General features: G+C 45.4%; 1 protein-coding gene across 1 annotated transcript in view; it reads right to left on the bottom strand.

Moving 5' to 3' along the window:
- The window catches only part of LOC147708438 (ectonucleoside triphosphate diphosphohydrolase 6-like), a 99,162-nt gene that overhangs the window by 13,972 nt on the left and 64,644 nt on the right, over positions 1–20,546 (bottom strand). Inside the window, exons 2-3 of the mRNA XM_086925739.1 lie at positions 12,460–12,735; positions 1,258–1,334 (exon numbers count right to left, since the gene is read on the bottom strand). Coding sequence (XP_086781865.1) covers positions 1,258–1,334; positions 12,460–12,685 — 303 coding nt within the window. The 5' untranslated portion in view covers positions 12,686–12,735. The remainder of the gene's footprint in view (positions 1–1,257; positions 1,335–12,459; positions 12,736–20,546) is intronic.

The raw sequence follows: 20,546 nt of genomic DNA, 5'->3' as shown, positions 1-20,546 counted from the left end.
ATCGATTAACATTCATTATTCATAGTCAAGAAAATTAATGTGTGATACTTTCAATTGATCTTGCAGACTGTGACAGAGAAAAGTGTTTAAAGAAATAGGGGTTTGTTATGTCTTTTGCCTCTGAACTAGCTGAGATGACTGGCTAATTCTTCCCCATTGTTCAATCCAAATGGAGACTTGGTACGGAGATCAATGATAAACCTCGACTCAAGTTTCCTCATTTGTAGTTCTCTGTTCCCTCCTCGATCTTTAAGAGGTATTTGATCCAGGCAATGAAATTTCAGGAGATTTCGGTCACTATTATGTTTCAATGCAAAGTGTCTTGCTACGGGGTAATTTGGATCATTATGTTCAATTGCTCTGGCGTGTTCTAGAATTCGCTTTTTCACTGGGTGAATTGAGCTACCCACATAGTAGAGCTTGCACGGGCATTCAAGATGATACACACAATATGGGCTTGTACAAGTGAGAAATGTATTAATATATATATATATATATATATATATATATATATATATATATATATATATATATATATATATATATATATATATATATATATATATATATATATATATATATATATATATATATATATATCCATATCCTACTGGTGGTTGCCACTGATTTGTTAAAGTTAGGACCACTTTTCCATAGTAACCGTAGTTTTTGGTTTGCTTAGAACGTTGGGGCAATTTGATAAATCTTCATGAAACGTTCCCAAAAAAGGTCTCATCCACCTCAGCACCTTTCTGGAAAGTTTTGGAGTGATCCGTCAAGCAGGAGCCATGAAAAGAAGGGTTAGCAGGGGGGATCCCCAAAACAAAAATATTTCTCTTTCACTTTTCCATAGAGAAATGTAACAGTAATACCAGAAAAACTACTGAAATAAATGACATCTAATTTAGGGCTTTAAAAAAAATCCCAAAGTGGGTCAGAGCCCATGGGGGTGGTGCAATCTATCTTGCATCTGCTTTGTTTTTATTTTTAGAAAACTATCAATGGTGAATTTCAGTGTTTTTTTCGTTCAAAACAGTATGTTTTAACTGGCATGATCATCTAACTATAAGGTGTCTTACTTCTTTGGTTTTTCAGTGAATATATCTTTGTATGGTAAAGAAAGAACTAAATTACCCATTTGCTACATACTTTCTGGTGGTAGGCTTAATGTCGTTTACAGAGTAATTATCATGCATCTTGCAATATCAGAGAAGAAGAAACAAGCTAGTGTACAGATCTTAATAATCAAGTAATTACCTTGTCGGGGTCATCGGCATATGCAGATAATCCTGGCTTCAGAGCTCTAAATATTTCATTGACCAATTTTGGAGTGTCTGTATGAAAAAGAATAAGATAACAAGTAATACAACAGCAAATAAATGAACAGATCCTTCGCTTTTTGATTCTCAGATAAGATGTCATGGGCAGTAGGCTAATTTTGTTTTGTAATTTCCTTCTGGTGAAGGGCAAGTGATTAAAAAAAACAAAAAAAACGTTGCTTTCTCTTAATTGCATTGTATACTTTTTGCCAACCTTATACTCATATATGTCTCCTTTGCCTTCTCTTTCCATTTTTTGTTCTTTAATTCTACCCCATCCCTACCTGTAATGGTGGTAAAGCTGCACAACATTCCTTCACAAGTTAGTGAAGAGGTCTCAGAAGCCTTTCTCCTGGCCATGCTGCCTTCCCAACAGGCCAATTCCCTCTGGGAAGGCCAATAGTCTAGTCCAGGGGCATAGTCAATCACGGCGGGCCTCATCCCTACAAGAAGACTGAGCCCTTGAATCACTCCTCCTTTATGCATCTATTTGTTCCGCTTTCCCACTTCTCTCTCCTTGCATCTTTTTGCCCTCCTTTAACCCTCTTCCTCTTCTCTGCTGTGTTCACTCTGTCCCTTACAATCAACTCGGCAAACAATACTGATAATGAAAATGTACATACATTAGAGACATTATATCATTCATGAAATGCCCCTTGTGTATAATTGCACTTAAGACAGTATATCTGGAAAGTCTGTGCAGGGGGTAGGGGGTTTGACATAAATGCCATTGTTTATTTAAAGACAAGGTCAAAGTAATGCCCAGTATTAATATTCGCCAAAGGGAGGGTAAAATAATGGCATAACCATTTACTACCTGCCTTTTACCATTCTGAGCTTTCTCCCTCTTTGACTTCCCATAGGTCCCAAACCTGGAAAAGCTGCGATAACATGTTAGGAAGGCTACTGATGTAGTAAAGGATTCGTTGCATAGCTTGACTAAGAAGTGAGATGCAACCAAGTGCCTTTCACTGCAACAAGACTGAAGACAGCTTCAGACCAGTCTTCCTCTGCAGAAGACTGTGGAGGAAGAGAGTAGGAAGAAGTTCCCTGTACAGTGGCAATGAGTGCTACTTTTCTTAGTAGACCATCACTATTGAAAAAAGCAGGGGCGGACGTGAAATGCCTAAAAAATTTCAGGCCTATATCTCAGCTGCCGTTCCTGGCGAAGGTGGTGGAGCAACATGTACTCACCATCCTGTCGGAACATCTGGAAAGTAACAACCTATTTGAGCCAAATCAAGCTGGGTTCCGTGCGAATCACAGCACGGAACTCGTTATGCTGTCTATTCTGGATGAATTGAGGAACAGGGCAGATAAGAAAACTCCTAGTGCCCTGGTGCTGTTAGACCTCTCTGCAGCATTTGATACCGTCTGTCATAAACAACTATTGTCGCGGATGATGGATTTCGGCATTCGGGGCACGGCACATGCTTGGCTCTAATCCTTCCTTCAAGGGAGGTCACAGAGAGTACAGCTCGGTGACCTTCTCTCCACCACTACATCGATCACCTGCGGAGTGCCACAAGGCTCTGCCCTGTCGCCCCTCCTTTTTAACATCTATTTACAACCTCTGATTAGACTGCTCAACCAGATGGACTGTCAGGTGTACAACTATGCGGATGACACCCAGATAGTGATCCAACTAGATGATGGTCCGGGTGCTCTCGTAAGACTGCAAAACATCTTGAAGTACACAGCCAATTGGATGTCCAGAAATTCATTAAAGATCAATCCGGATAAGACCGAGGTACTGCCAATTACCATCGCAGGGAACCCATGGAATGAGCATTTCTGGCCAAGAGAACTAGGGTCACCTCCGGAACCAGCAGCTGTGGTCAAGAGCTTAGGCATCCAGGTGGATGGTAGGCTGTCTATGCAGAAACAAGTTAGGACGGTGGTGGGGACCTGTGTCGGCCTCCTTCGACAACTTAGGAAAGTCTCACCTTTGTTATCCTTTTCCACTCTGAGGCGAGCGGTCTCCGCCACGATCCTGGCTAGGTTAGATTATGGCAATTCGCTATACATAGGGCTGCCGCAAAAACTCCTGAATAAGATGCAGATTGTCATGAATGACGCTGCTAGCCTTTTTTTTTTAAAAGCCAAGGAATACCCATGCATCCCCCCTTATGCAAGAACTGCACTAGCTGCCGGTTAAGCAAAGGGTGATGTTCAAAGGGATGTGCATTGTTCACAAAGCCCTGTACTGTAAGGCGCCAACCTACATGAAATCTCGCCTAATCCCCTATAGCCCAGCTAGGATGCTTCGATCTGCTGACGCTTCCCTCCTTACTCAACCACGCTGCAGATTAGCCACAGTGGGTGGTCGTGCCTTTTCCTATTTACTCCCAGCAGCCTGGAATAAGCTGCCAATGGAATTGCGAAGGAGACAAATTTGTTGTCCTTCCGAAAAAAACTAAAAACAGTGCTTTTCCAGCAAGCATGGGGTGATTTGTAATTTTTATGAACAGTTTGTCCTCCACGGTACTTGATGCTTTGATCCTGACAAAGCGCTTAGAGACCCCTGGGTTATAACGTGCTATATAAATTGAAATAAATAAATAAAATAAATAAATAAACCATTATAAAGAAGACCAATATAGAAAAATCCATACAATAAACAGGTCCTACAGTTTTGTTTTCATTAACATTACTGTGTCTGGTGTTGGAGGTTCAAACGGACCAAGGCACATTGTGAGGGATACACAAAGCATAGCTGTCGCCTTTCCAACCTACTACATGCACCTATACTCCACTGTGGTTACAACCACAGCAGAGGACTCTAGGGAGCTCCAGGCTGACATTCCCCTTCCAACGCATGAACAAACAGATTAAGCCCCCTCCTTGAGGAAGAGCTTACTGAAACTGAAAAAGTACAAGCAATACATGCCTCAGCTCAAGTAAAGTTATGAGCCCCAACGGAGTACCAAATTGAGCTGTATAAACTCATGGCCCAGAAGCTGGCTCCTCACTTGCTGCATATGTTTAAGAAGAGTCTATAACATGGTTCACTGCTGAAAGGTCAGCGCCTGGCCACCATTGTAGTTATCCATAAAGAAGGAAAACCACCCGAGGACTGTGACTCCTTCTGGGCAATATCACTCCTAAAACGCTGAATTTAAGATCCTGGCCAAGGTGATGGCCTCTCGCCTACTCAGGGTTATTGCCACATTATTTCACCCAGACCGATCAGGTGTTATGCCTTGCGAAAGTACCACTCTGAATCTCCAACACCTTCATGGAGTGTTGTGTCTAGCGAACTATCTTCAAGAAACTGCATTAGTGTTCTTGTTAGACATTAGAATGGCATTCAACACAGTAGAATGGGATTATATGTTTCAGGTCTTAGCCAGCCTGGGCTGCGGCCCATGCTTCATGAAATGTGTGAGACTGCTATACATAGACCCGTTGGCGCAGGTCAGAAAGTAAGCAGAGGGGGATCCCGTGAGTTTGAACTTTGGCAAGGCACCCGCCATCAGCGAGGAACCCATAAGGGCTGTCCCTTGTCACCGCCGATATTCGCCCTTAGCCAACAGCAGCCTGGGTCAGACAGGACCCCTTAGTCCGCGGGCCACAGGGAATGATCAACAGTAAGAAAAAATCTCATTGTACGCTGACAAAATTCTGCTCTATGTATCAGATCCTGTCAATACACAAGATAGATTGATGCAGATTATACCCAACTTTGGCTGCTACTCCGGTTACATTATCAACTGGAAAAAGTCCCTCATTTATCTTTTGAAGGCCAGGTGCCATGACTGAACCATGATTGTGAGGCTACTATTGCTACAGAAGGGTTTTCCTTATCTGGGTATTTATATAACTACCAATACGGACCTGAACTTCAGTAAAAACCTCTCCCCGCCACTAAATAGGCTGAGGTAAGACATTCTGCACTGGTGGTCTTTTCCCATGTCTCTTCTCGGCAAGGCCGTCCTCTTTAAAATGATGTCCCCGTCCGGCTTCCTCTACGCTCTACAAAACATGCACATCAGGTGCAAGACTTATGCTTTAAAGCCATTGACGAGGAAATTAGAAAACTGCTCCGGGATAGGGGCCTGACAAAGATTGCGACAACTCACCAGGGGGTAGTACGAAGGTGGGATAACGCTGCCTGATATTCAGAAATATTACTGGACTGCACAACTCACTATCATCAACAGCTGGTTATTCTCACCGCCAGACAAACCTGCAATACCAAGGGAAAAACGGAGAATGCAGTCATGAGGATATCTACGGGCACTCCGTGGCTAGGCTAGGAACACAGCCCTCTATGGCCCAACAGCAACTGTGATTGCTCTCTGGCCCACAGCAACGAGAGCCCTGGGCATTATGGGACATGGTTCGGTTGGGAACCATGGGAGCACAGCCAGAATTTGACAAGTGGAACTTAATTTGCCTTTCACAAGTGGGAGAATTCCGGGACCAGGGAGATGTCCACTCATGAGTAGATTTAAAGTGTGACTATCAGCTAGCCCCTTCCGAGTTTTCTCACTATCTCCAAATACGACACACACTCAAGGCGATGTTGCCGAAGGGAGCAGAGCTCTCTGAGTCTTCACCCCTTGAGCAGCACCTGTATGAGTGATGTAACTGAGTATGCTATGGCCACTTCTGCAAAATGGTGTCTCCTTAACATCTGGAGAACAACAGACCTGAACCGTATGGCACAAACATGGTGGACATTGGGACTGTCAGTTGCAAAACGCGATAAAGCGAGACTATGGGGAGCAGAACAGACACCACAGTTGGGGGACTGGAATTGTGATATAGATTGCTGTATGTTGGCTGAGAAGGTGGTATATGAGCGTTGGGTTGCCCCCGAAAAAGGGGGAAAATCTGGGGAAAATTGAATGTTCACAGGGGGAACGTTTGTAATGATTTTGCCCTCACTGGCTTGGTGGAGTAGCAATCGGGTACAACGACATTCCTTGCCAATGTCGATTGAGTTATGTGATGGAGAAGAAGTATTACCAGGAAAGATGGGTTTTGAAACAATTGTACACCCAAAAGGAATGTCAGTTCACAAATATGCTTTGTATTTGTTATTTACTAACTGTCAGTAAAAAGATTTATTTAAAAAAAAAAACATTACTTTGTCTGGTACAATGAATGTGCTACCACCTCCACAAATAAAATATTTGGACACATCAAAACTTACTGTAGCCCTAATCCTTGCCCTCTTTAAAAAGTAATGTTTACACTAACTCTCTTGCTTTATTTCCCCCCCTATGCTAACCAAAAATCTTTCTGTAACCCTAAGCCTAACTCTAGTTCGTACTCCTATCCTGAGCCTACCTTCCATCCTAAAATGTGATCTTGCACTAACCATATGGTAAACCACAAAGTATTTACATTACCTACCTAAAAAAAAAAAACTATTAAATGCTAACAGAATTTGTTTTCATTGTTTGCCTGAACCTTTCGTTAGAATAAGCTCGTATGCCCGACTTTATTTGGGATATTTCTACAATTTACAATAACCTTGATGTTTATCAATAGTGTTTCTCACATTTTGCACCTAGGTTGCATGGAATGGGGAAACCGCCCTGCTTTACCTTACTCCTTATGAAATCAACTGAAAAACTATATTTCTGCACAAGACAATGTGCCTTTGAGCAGAGAAAGACCAAAGCAGGGCCACAACTTAGCAAGTGTTCAGATCCTGGGGGGTGTGACCAGCATCTGATGGAGTAGGACTCCAGGTGCGTCTGCTCCCACACATGCTGAATTAATCTTACAATTATCCTGTAGCATGGAGGTCCCGAAAACCTGATAAGCATCCTTGGTGTGTGCCCTAGAAACTTTGGGCTGGTGTGACTGGGGCACAGAGTGCCTGTACTGCTTTTTCAGCGCTCGCACCAACCCAAGCAAGAGGCAATCTCACTTGCAAGATGGAGTCCACTCCTCTGCGGATCCCATCCAATGTCTGAGAGTGGGCCGGATCACCTGAAGTTGAATGGAACCCTCGCTATGCTCAGTAACATGCGGACCTAGCGCTGGAAATCTGCCCGGGTAAGGTAGGACGCCCATAGGCCCTATGGGAGCAGGAGCACAAAAGGGGCACGTGGAGGTCCTCGGAACTCGCTCTGTCACCTACGCCAAAGCCCAAATCATAAGCATCCAGTGTATCCTGCCTCCCATGCCCCGAGGCGGTGTACAGCCCACCTGGACCTCGTTTCTAACCCAGGCTGCCTGAATTGTTTCTGGAATAGGCGTGTGGCCCGCGCAGGGCTGAAGGTGCATTACAATGACATTTGTCCAGTAAGCAATGAGGCCTGTGTCCCTGTGCTGACGAGGAGCCCTAGAAAGCTTTGTCTGATGTTTGGTGACCACTGCAACCGGTATGTGCCTGCGCTATAGGCGCTGCGTGGATGACCCGCGAGCACTGTGCTGGAGTGGATTCCAGTGATTTCTGCGTGTGGGCTTCATGGCCCCTGCCATGGGATATTCATGCCAGAGACATTGGAAGGGTCTTCGGGGCTAAACGACTGATGGTGCACCCAGCGAGAGGGTCAGCAAATACCGCCTCTTCTGCTGTCGATACCTAGTGCAGAAAGATGGGAGCCTACTGCAGATGGAGTTGTCCATATTAAGTGGCTTTGGCCCCTTTTCTCAGCGCGGCCACCGCTCCGTTTCGTTGCTGTATGCCCCCTTCACTGCACTGTCTTGGTAAAACCAAAGTCAGCCAAGATGGACATGTGGTCACCATCCCCAGCTGCATCTACCCGTTTTGGAGATATCCTCATACCTCATCCAGACAGAGCATCCCAGGCAGATAGGAAGGCGACTTTGGGCACAATCCTTCAAGTCAACATTGTCACTAAAGTGACGTTGGAAACCAAGATAGACCTTGTGGCGCTCAAACTCGCCCTGGTACGTGCTGATTAGAACAAGCTGGCCATTAGGGTGACAATGGCTGAATCTAATACAGCTCAACTCTCATCTGAAGTGGAGGCACCGAAGGCCCTAACCACAGAACTCTCCGAAAGGGTATGATACCATGCATATAGGGCTGAGGACGCTGAGTGATGGTCGCGCCAAAACAACCTGTGTGTTGTGGGAATTCCGGAAGAGAGCAAAGGTGATGCTCTGGCAGACTTTATAGAGGACTGAATGAAAACGGTTCTAGGGGATCGGAGAGACAAACACACGTTTTTGGAGCTGACCATTCTCACAGAACCTCAGATTGACCCCTCAAACCACGCAATAGCCCGAACCTGCACGGTTAAGCTGCTCACTTCAAAAAGGGCAACATTATTCTGCAGAAGGTGAGAGAGTAAAGGCCCATGCCATTTGAGCATTCCAGAGTGATGGCTTGTCGTTACTACACAGCAGCGATCCAACAGCTGTGAAGCTCCTTCAAGGTAATCAAAGCTCAGTTTGTTTACTTGCCGTACTATATATGATGTTGTTTCCAGCTCGTCTGAAGTTGATTATGGATAGAAAGTCACAGTTTTTCACTGACCCCCAAAGAGACCTGGGACTGGACAGAGATGATGGGGGGATGGTGGGGGGCTGAGGTGCCCACCCCGCCGTTTGCTGTCCTGAGGGTCAGCTACCCAGTTACACACATGGCATGAGAGCAGGTGCACAGTTGTGCTAGCAATACCTTTATGACAGCAGTCTTGCGCCTGATCCCCAATAGCAAGGAGCTCTGACTTACTATAAACTATAAAGTTCCAAGGTAGGGGCGAGTAACCAGCAGCATTTCCGGCTCCGGACTCCTCCGGGACGCTGACGGGTGCAGACGGGCTTGCTTTCGGCGCAGACGGGCTTGCTTTCAGCGTGCCCGCTGCGTATCGTTTTGTAGTCGCCAGGTCTTGATGACTAGACCGCGCTAAAGGTAAAAATGGCGAACGCGGTCAGGTCGGGATAGCCACGAGCGATCGTAACCTCGGCCACAGTAAGTTAAAAGTTATTAAAATTCAATTCCGCCAGTTCCCCCACATAAAGGACCTAAAATCAATTCCCAGTGCAAATTTTTTTAAAAGCAAACACACAGTATTTCACACACACAATTGAAGCAAAGCACGGTGATCAATGTTAGTTTCACATTTCAAGTTTACGAGATCATCCATCACTTTTGAGCATGCTTTACTTTTTTTTAATCTGTTTTATTAAAAACAATAATACAATAAAAATATTAACGCAAAGAAAAAGAGCAGACATCAAAATGAACAAATCACAAAAACTAATAACCTCATACATACAATCAATGAACTCAAAAGAGACATTTCAGATAATGATATGGACACATAATGAGAATAAACCATTATAGTGTTTCTTTATCAACATTCAATGGGGAGTCATCTTCAAATGGGGCGCACAAAAACCCTATGCTTTTGTTCCAGGGGACCCATATTTTTTTCATTTGCCTGGGCATCCCCTGCTCTCGTATATCACCCTGTCAGCCAGGATGCACCAGTCCATGTCTTCGGACCAGTCCTTATTGCGGGGCATGACTCCCCCCTTCCATGTCCTGGCTACATTACGTTTTGCTACGATACAGCCCAGAGAAACCCATAGTTGTTTGGTGTGATCGAGATAGGTGGCGTCCCAAATGTTTAAGTCGAGGGGAGGGTTCTATTGATTTCTCACATATTCAGGACATAGTAGAAACCACCACACTCCAATACTATTGAAGAACAGGACATATCCACCACTGGTGCAAGAAAGTACCTAAGGAGACACAGCCTCGGGGACAGAGTGGGGAGATCATCAGACCCATTTTAACAAGTGCCATGTTATGTGTAGTAAGCCCTGTGAAGTATTTTAAGTTGTATCAACTTAAAGCGGGACCGGATTGCCACCTCCCTATGAGATGCCAGGGCCTCCCTCCAATCGTCATCAGGCATTTCCCCCACATCGTCTGGCCACTTCACCCCGAGTTTATCGAGAGGCTCAGGTAAGTTATTAAGTAACTTGCAGGTAGGTCAGAGAGATGGCCTTATCTGGAAGGTAGTCGTCAGAGAGCCTGTCCTCGAGAGGTGAAGAGACGGGCAATTCGGAACCCTTGGGGATGGCTTTATTTAATGCACTATGCACCTGAATATACCTGAACGTTTCTCCCTCGTGTAACTGGTATTGTACTTTCAAATCACTGAAAAGAACCACTGCACCCTTTGTCCACAAGTCACCCACTGTGGAAAGACCAATCAGGTCCCATTTGTCAAATCCAGGTTGGCTCGATAGCATACCCAGGAGGCAGGATTCCAGCAGTGGAGTAGCCCAGGTAATTTTACCCTTCCAGCCTAGCGCGGCAGTCGCTGCATGCCAGATCGAGACTGTGGTGGAGGTAGGGGTAAAGGTGGGTAACTGCTTGGGTCCCCTATATAATACCCTCATGTAATTGCCCACTGTCATATTGTATCTATCCATTCTGCACGTGTGGTCTGCAATGGGCCGGTGAGTCCTGTGGAGTCAAGCTATCCTGGCTGAAGACAGCTGATAGCCAGAAACCGGTCCTAGGATGCATGATTCCGGTCCAGGAAAGTCATGGCTTTGCAGTTCGGGCTGGACTGTTCCCTTGAGGCACAGGGTCAAGGCTGATTTGCATATGGCCATGTCTGAACTGGGGTGGTGTGGAGTGCAAAAGAACGACGGATTTGGGCCCAGATCTCTGTACTGGGGTGAATGTATGACATTGTTCTGCATTCTGTCCATCAAGTGTTGTTTTTGCATTTGTCACCCCGAGTGGGATGGGTATGCTCAGACATGAGTCCCATGCTCTCCACACCACTGGAGTCAAGCTATCTTGGCTAATAGCCAGAAACCGGTCCTAGGATGCTTGATTCCGGTCAAGGAAAGACATGGCTTGGCAGTTTGGGCTGGACTGTTCCCATGAGGCATAGGGTCAAGGCTGATTTGCATATGGCCATGTCTGAACTGGGGTGGTGTGGAGTGCAAAAAAACAATGGATTTAGGCCCAGATCTCTGTACTGGGGTGAATGTATGACATTGTTCTGCATTCTGTCCATCAACTGTTGTTTTTGCATTCTTAGTTTGAATCCAGTGGCAGTGAGTCCGGGCCCCACGCCTGACAATACCTGGCACACTTAAGGCGAGAAAGCAAAAGACACACAAATGATGGATGGAAGGCGGAACAAATCAAATCAAACAATGGGTTAAACCCATCATTTTATTGATCACCATGCCACCCCAGTTTGGACCCAGCCATATGCAAATCAGTCCAGAGATCGTGCCTCTTGGGAAGAGTCCAGCCCGAACTAGCAACCCAGGTCCTCCCTGGATTAGAAACAAGCATCCTCATCAACCAGGCTAGCTTGAATCCAGAGGCACAGTGAGCCCAGGACCCATGTCTGGGCATACCCTAGCCACTTAGCGTGAACATAGCAACATAACATTTCAAAGCATGCTGCTTGTATTATTTGAACATTATCTAAATTCATCACCGCCATTACAACGTAATTATCTAAATTCATCACCGCCATTACAACGTAAGTATTTTAGAAATTTAAAACAACTAAATAACTGGTAATAAACCTATTATGTGAATATTGACAAAATTACTAATTCAAAATCGTGTATGGATTTTTGACACAATGATATTACGTGGGACATGAAATTCTGATTCCTGCATAAAACTAATGGTGTACTCGTCCACAGAAACACACACAGCTGTTATCCTGGGGCCCAAAGGACTCCAGGGAAACAAGAGTGTAGCAGGGACAAAAAGGGGACTGGTTGAATATAGGGCTTAGTATATGTACTTGAACTAGTAGCTCTTTAAGAGTCACTGCTGCATACTTCATAAAGGTCTGAAATGGGTTTAGCGATTTTTTCCCATCTTTCATCATTTATACGTGTCTAGTCTATCTTTCTCATCTATGGTATTCGATTCATAAAATAAGCACAACATAATTTATTCTACAACTTTTGGGGAATTCACCACCAATTTTCTAAGAAGCCACCCCTACTGGTTTTGCCAACCCTTGTTTTATTCATGTTATACTTCCACTGTGGTTCTGTTGTGCTAAGGACATCAGGGTGTCAAATTAACAAAAGGTCCATCAAACCCTTTCTGTCTCCCAAATTCTCGCGCGATTAAAGCAGTTACTAAATGAAGCATTTCAAATGACAATCATTGACACACTAATATCAGAAAGTGTCCACCTACCTTTGGCTGTCTGAGTAAATTTGAAAATGTGAATCCGAGTTCCGGTGCTGCCAGCATCGAACATGATCCCATAAAATATTTGAGCATCTTCCGCGGATGCTGACTGGTAGGCGCCGTCATCTTCAGCGCCAAGGCCTGTGGTGTTCCGGCGCCACGTTAAATATGCTACGTACGTGACGATAAACGCAAAGACGACGAACGACCACGTCAGCTTTGAGATCTTCATGGCTTCCACTTTTCCAGTATATTGAATGGTTTCACGTTAGAGAACATATCCTATGTGAGACAAAAACTTGTGTGTAAGTGCTTTTTGACCGTGTTGTTCGTGTCATCACAGTATAACGTCAACTGAGGAATGAATGCTTGCAGGAATAACAAGACAAACTAGATTACGAAAAGAGAAGGGCAGGTGTTAACATAAAAATATGTGCAAGACGCAATTAATTTCGTGACGTAGCACATGATGTATATGTCAGAGAGACCAGAAGAACAGGTTTCTTACGTACGTCTATGAATTCCCCAGAACTTAATTAGCAGCTCTCAACTACCCGCTAGTTCTACTTAATATAACTAAAGCATTGCATTGTCCATAAAGTATTTGAGTATACCAATGTAATATGTATAATTAACTAAGTTGCAACGTAGACTAAATGGTCCGGATGCGAATTTTAATGAGATGTTCTTGAAAGAAGAAACAGTCTTCCTGACGACCTTTCACCCTTGTAAAATGGTTTTAAATTCTCTGCAATTCCATGCTCTTCCCACATAACAATCCTTGGTACGTTTCTTCTGGAAAATAATTTCATAGTGCAATTTCGCATGGTGCAATTTTGTTAAGTCACCTAGAATTGCTTAGTTTCCAATGGGCCAAACATACATTAAGCAGACCTGCAAGGTTCACTTTATACAGGTTGTGCAGCAAAACATTTCCCCTCCACTCAACAAAATGCACTTGGCCTATTAAAGAATAATGCTACAATGCTAAATTTAACATCCGGGAATGAAACGGAGATTTATTCAAATCAAAATATTTGTTAGTATTGATGTTGATGTACGCAATGATGCATGTATGCATACAAACTAAATTGAATCACTGTTGTTGAAATCCCCCTATACAATCTCTCTATCAACCCAGAGTCTGAAATACATGGTCAGGTAAGCCCTGTGGTCTAGGCCAGAGGCTATTGATTGACAGATCACAGGTGGGGTGGCACACACCCAGCAGAACAAATGCGCTAACAGGAAAAACACAGATTAAGTACACAGATGGGGAGCGACAACACAAAGGTCTGGGGAGACTGGCTCCAATAAACACATACGGCCAAAGGGGCACGCATTCTCAAAACACCATAAAATAAGATGCCACATGAAATTAGAAACACTTAGCCAATCAGGACACAGCAATCGCGTGTTCCCCCCCATGCCGGACATCTGGAAATGTTACCCACTGGCCCTCTTTTTGTCCACGCAAGGTCGAGACCCAACTGCATTTGTTATCAGTTGGGAGTAATTTATGATGCTATGCCCACATTCTTCACCCTAAAAAGGACCTATGAATTGTTTTATGATGCGCCAGGAAATGTATATAATGGCGCTTAAAACTATTGTACTTTGAGAGAGTCCTCAGATCTGCATCTGTAACTATGCTCCGGGCATAGTGTTCAATTAAACCAACAGTTCCTGTTTTACCAAAAGCCTCTTATCTTCGTTTGTTCAAGGTAAATTCACATTCGAGCAAAATTTTGTCAAGCCAGATAGGAGAGATTGGTGCTTTGAACCAGACTGCAGCCAAAGGAAAGGACCCAGAATGGACAGATGCACATCTGCGCAGCACGAAAGATGAGCAGATGCCAGAATTGATAGAAAGTTATGCTGAATTTACGGGGTGGCGGTCCACCTGAAGATGCCATCAAGTGCGTAAGAGACTGCATAGTATCCTTAGTCCCCAGCATTTGACATATGACAAACTAGGAAGAAGAGCAAAAAGCGTAAACGGAGTGCCCTGCCACGGACAGAAATATAACATGTTGCCTATTTTAGTAGTCACATGGTGGCCTCGAAGGCGATCCGGCCGAGGTCACCTTTTTTTCGATATTCAGCACACTAGGAAAGATAGGTTATTAGTAACTTAGACTGCTGGGCGTCACATAGATGGTGTGCTTGTCCCGTGTGTGTGATACAGGGGCGAGGCATCACCGCTTGGATCACTGGGCGTGATACAGACAGTATGCATAGGCCCTTGGTGGGATATAGGGCCAGCACCTTGAACTTGTTTTTAAGTCTAAAAAGGTGTTCTCAGTGCTACTGGTTTCTTAAAACATTGGTGAGATCGTAAAGAAATGAGAGTTGTTTGCTTGGACCGCTAGGCTTGACACAGATGTTATGCTAATCCCCTGGGTGTGAAACACGGTGACATTTGGACATTTGGCAAAATTTAGACATTGGAGATTAGGAATAGCTTGTGCTTGGCCAAGACAAGACGGGCCTGTGGTTGTCAAGTTGTTCCTCGTTTCCGAGTAAACGGTTGTCATCTTTGTCCCAGAGCCGATATTGAGAGACTATCAGGCTTACTTAGTCCTGTGTACCACGCAGAGCCTCTCCTTGTCATTGGGTTACAGGAGCTAAGGAGCGGGCTAAGGTTTTTCGACAAACCCATCCTTTTTTGTCGGTCAAGTTTTTTCCGTCTTTTTCTTCATTGTAGTTATTAATTGATGCATTCTTGATGTAGTGGTGTTGGCACATTTTTGCAACTGCATTTTTGTCTTGAGTATTGTGTTCTGTTGATGACTCAATATGCTTATAAAGGCATTGGCAATTCTTACAATCGTTATTCCATATCTAAATAAGAGTCGGCTATTTTTCTTCTGAATTCACACGTTTTTAACTAACAATTGCACTTTATTTCAGATTGTGACCCTTCATATGCATTTTGTTGTTGTGTTTTTTTAAATGTCTATTCCGATGCATCTGTAGAGAGCATTGAGCTGGTACAAGTAGTTGTACACAGTAATCTCAGTAAATGTATTTCCCCATGATCTGAGAAGAACTTAAAAATACTTAATCTCGAGAAGCTAGAGTGTATCAGTCCCCTGAAAAAGTTCCCAGGTTAACATGGAGACTCCGCTAAAGCACATGCAAACTAGGTTCCCCAGACATTCAAAAAAATTAACAAGTATTGCTACGAATGGCTCACACGCACTAGAACAAACGTGTTCCCCTGGCCAGAGGGGGGGGCGAGCCGACACTAACATAACCAAACACATAAGAACACACATTTGGACCAAGTACTAGGGCAAACGAAGGTCAGAAGAGAGGTACTGTTAGAACTGTAGGCCATCTTCAAGGAAGCCCAGACCGACAATCCAATCCCAGATCCAGCAAGTAAGGTATTTGCGCCCCCCCCCCCCAAAATCATATGTAGGTATGTAGGTGCTCTCCCCAATAACTCATCCTCGCACTAGATTATACCAATCCGCCTATCGAAGGAGCAGGAAGGCCCCCTACCGAACAACGAATCACTAGATCCAGATATGGGAGGCCAACAGGCCGGCTAGCCCAGGAAATCCCAACATCACCACAGGCCAGAGCTAGAGCTCACCAAAGCTTTACCCCCTCCGTCAGTCGCGTTCAACTCACTGAACCCCATCGGCACGGAGAACGTAAGCTCCCACCTTCTGGGAAAACACACTAGGGTGACTTGGATATTCATAGCAGTTCTGGAAAGTGACACAACCAGTGGGGGTAAGGAAAGGGGTCCCAGGCCTCCGGGGTCTGACGACAAAGGTGGAGCCACAGGGTATGCTCAGGCAGCCGAAGGGACAACAGAAAGTGAGTTTGGGGGCAAATTCCTAACCAGAAGAACCATGCCTAGCTCGGAAGGAAGGAAGCAACCTAGGTGGAAGTTAGAGGAGTGAATTAAGAGGAGAGAGAAAGAAAAGAAAAAGGAAAAGAACGAAAAAAGAAAGAAAGAATGAAATTTCACTCTGGGAACACCACGAGAGAAGTAAGCAGCACGTCACTCCGAGGAGAGCGGGAGTAGGTATAGAGCCCCGCTCAGGGAAGAGTCTGAGGCAGAACTAGAGGGGAGGCTATTTTCTGGTACCCAGCCTCACGAGATCGTCAGCGTAGGTGAGGGGTCGAGCAGGTGATAAGGGCTCAAGGTAGCCTGGTACAGACTAATTTAAGCAGCAGGAAAAGCAGAATGGCACCCTTGTGTGCGCACGAGGAGAGCAGCAGCGACTGACTTTCTAGACAGAATGCGGGAACAATGGAGACAAGAGACAGGACAGACGTGGACTGATACAGGTCATAACATCCCCAAAAAGGGGCTGCCAACCAAAATACAAAGTGGATTAGACAGCGTAGTTGGGTCAGGCACCAAACCATGGTGGGAGATGCAGGCACACATACTACATCATTACAGAATGAAATAGGAAAAGGATGTGGGGAAAACAGCAGCAAGCCCAGAAAGACACTGCTAAGTTGGTTCAAAACAAACTGAAAAAGACCACCCTCGAGGGGGCTGCATTCGTCGCAAACACACAAATGGCACTAGTCCTGAACGGTTCCCCACCACAGAACCCCTGAGGGTTTCAACCATTTATAACGCAAAGGTCAGGGAGGTTGGCAGCAGCCAGACCTCAGAAAATACTATTATTACCACCGAATGGGCCACATGGCCGACCACTGCCACTTAAACGTATATCAAAGGCAGAGGTCTAAAAATCTGGGCCAATCCCTGGAAAATGCCCATCCTCAAAACCTAGCCCAAGGTAACCCGAATGCATCTTACGCTCAGCCGCAGTGAGGTCAGACAGCCACTGTACCACCGCAGCAGGGATAAGGTGGGTGGTCAAATACGTGGCAATAGCAGCAACAGACAGGGACTCCAGTCCAACAAGGACCACAGCAGGAAGGGGTCACGGGGAGCTAATGCCTTTACACAATTGCAAAACCCACCTATGCAGTAAGTTCAAATGTAAAATCCGAAACATCCAATTCAAATACACTTCAAAACTAATCTATGAAATAAAGACTAGTAAGGTAACATTTGAAATTCAAGCCTTTGCTTGTATTCAGGAAACTCAGGGCTGCTGTGTGTTTGTCGATCGGAAATCGGCACTACAGTCCTCTCTTCAGGTGCCAGCAGAAGTCTAGGCCACACACTGCTGCTGGTGCCCCAGGGCAGGGTTGCCTGACCATACCGGGGAGTGGGGGGGTGGGGGTGGGGGCAGGAGCCTGATGAGGGGGCAGGGTGGCTCCCCATCATAAAAACAGGCACCCAGGGCCCCTTACCTAATTCCAATTGAGACGAGTTCCAATAACCAGACCTAACTAGCCCCGCTCTCGGTTCTCCGGCCCAGAACCAAAATTCCCTCATGGCATGTGGGCTCAACCGCAGCCAGCCACCTCCAGGCCAATGGAGACCGCTTTTCAGTTTCAAATCTGAGCAATGTTCCAGTGTCTCCAGACAGGTTTCCTGCACACTTGGGATGAAGAAGACCCCATGACGTCAATAGCACACACACAAAATCCAACAGGTCACAAAGCACAGCATGGCGCAGAGTCAGTAAGGAAGTCCACCAGCCTTAAACAAATGACCTCAGAAAAGGCAAAAAACAATGCACTCTACCTCAAGAACAACACACTTGTCAAATCCTCAAACTTGTACACAATGATAACTGGTCTCACAGCAAATATAGTGCAACAGATAAGATGCTTTTCACTGTTAAACTGTGCCTCTAGTACCATAAACCTATTACATTCGGTCATTCAGGCCCAAAGTTGAATCACCCATACAAATCATATGAGCGAAACATACAAACGCCACAGTCACTAGTGTAATCAATCAATCAATCAATCAATCAATCAGGACATTTGTTAAGCGCGCTACATATCCATGAGGGTCTCAAGGGGCGGGGGGGTGGGGGGGTGGGGGGGGGGGACTGGTGGTGGTGGGAGTGCTGCTACTGATCGAAGAGCCAGGTTCTTCGGATGCGCGGCACTGTAGTGAGGGCGAGGCGGAGCTTGCAGGTAGGGGCATAGGAGCTGAGTCGTTTGTTGAGGTACGCAGGGCCGGCGTTGTGGAGGGCCTTGTGTGCGTGGATGAGGAGTTTGAAGGCTATCCTCTTGTTGACGGGGAGCCAGTGTTGGTCTCTAAGGTGGGGTGTGATGTGGCTGCGGCGGGGGATGTCGAGGATCAGTCGTGCCGAGGCATTCTGGATGCGTTGCAGCCATCTCAGGAGCCTATTTGATGTTCCTGCGTAGAGGGCATTTCCGTAGTCCAGCCTGCTGGAGACAAGGGCCTAGGTTACTGTTCTTCTTGTTTCGGTGGGGATCCACTTGAAGATCCTGCGGAGCATTCGTAGAGTGTTGAAGCAGGATGAGGAGACGGCGTTGACCTGTTTAGTCATGGAGAGGGTGGAGTCAAGGATGACCCCCAGGTTGCGTGCGTGGTCAGTGGGTGTCGGGGCTGTTCCCAGTGATGTCGGCCACCAGGAGTCATCCCAGGCTGAGGGGTTGGAGCAGAGGACGAGGACCTCCGTCTTGTCCGAGTTCAGCTCCGTCGGCTGTTCCTCATATCCATTCAGCGACAGCCTTCATTCCTTCGTGGAGGTTGGTTTTGGCGGTGTGATGGTCTTTGGTGAGGGAGATGATCGGCTGGGTGTCCTCGGCGTAGGAGATTATGTTGAGGTCGAGCTGACGGGCGACGAAGGCGAGGGGTGCCATGTATATGTTGAACAGCGTTGGGCTGAGGGAGGAGCCCTGGGGTACGCCGCAGATTATCTCGGTGGCGGTGGAGCTGAAGGGGTGGGGGGGCGGACGCTCTGTAAGAAAAGCAACAACAAAACATCACTTGCTAAACACAAAACAAGTGACTACCAGAAACTCCATCAGAGACTACACTCCCTCACATTCTTCTTTTGAGGCGGTAAATTTCACTCTCACTTCTGCATTATCAAAAACAAAGTTTTGCTACAAAGCATACACATCTTCACATTCTCAATTACCAAAACATTCACAAAAATAAGAAAGATAAGACAGGCTACACATATTCCAGCCGCGGCCTCAACAACAAGAATATACATAGCCAGTGCATACATCGCCTTAAAACAGTGCAGTTGGGCATTGTAATTCACTTTCCTATGCTGTCAACCAGACTTGCGTTTTTATGAACTATGCAAAGTAAAGAACATCATTACACAGTGTACACACAACATAATATGCAGAAAGGTAATCTACGTCCTTCCCCAACCTGGCCTCACAAACTGAAATGTGCAAACAAAACCTGCTTTATAACAAAGAATTCTTAAACCACACTTGGTCTAAAGAACCATCTTCAAACATCCGAACCCACAACTAAAGCCTACAACATGCATGCAAGTTCATGTGCACACAGGGACTCAGCAAGTCACTACGCCTGGACATCTGGCTAAGCCTTTGATGCACAACCCACATGAGGTTCCATAGCGATTTCCTGTCCCTCCCATTTTATTTAATGTTTGTATCACATTGTATAAAGTAGATATTTAAATAGGAAAACTGCAGGATCGCCAGCATGCCAGTGCCTTTCTAACATTTTCTAAAGAATACGCCTATAAAACTCTTTTGTTATACCCGCCAGAATCATCATTAATTTGTATCTACTGACGAGTTCACGAGTGACCACAAAACACGATGCACTGAAACGCTTCAAAAAAGAAGCTGCACCAGTCCGGCCACGCAAATTACAGATGTGGTAAACTCACTGAAAAGGCTGCTAGCTTTATCGCAGTTCTCTAGTTTCACTGAACAAAATTAACTCTTATTGACAGGATCCACACCTGGAAGAAGGTCTGAATCTGCTTTATTCTCCATGTAGGAGGATTCAAGAACACAGAGAATTCTATCAGAGTCTGCCCTACTGCTACTAGGCCTATCATAGGCATTTGACTTTGTAGATCACTAACTACTGATCCAAAGACTAAATGGCACAGGAATCAAGGACGCTGTCTTCTAGTGAATACATTGGTACAACACAAGCAGTCATATTCGGTTTCTCCCTTATCTAACTCTCCAATTTCTACGATATTGGCACCTCTCCTGGG

This window comes from Lissotriton vulgaris, chromosome 6 (genome assembly GCF_964263255.1).
Source record: "Lissotriton vulgaris chromosome 6, aLisVul1.2, whole genome shotgun sequence".
Lineage (NCBI taxonomy): Eukaryota > Metazoa > Chordata > Amphibia > Caudata > Salamandridae > Lissotriton > Lissotriton vulgaris.
The sequence above is the reverse complement of the archived record's forward strand: the minus strand, read 5'-3'. Positions and strand labels throughout refer to the sequence as shown.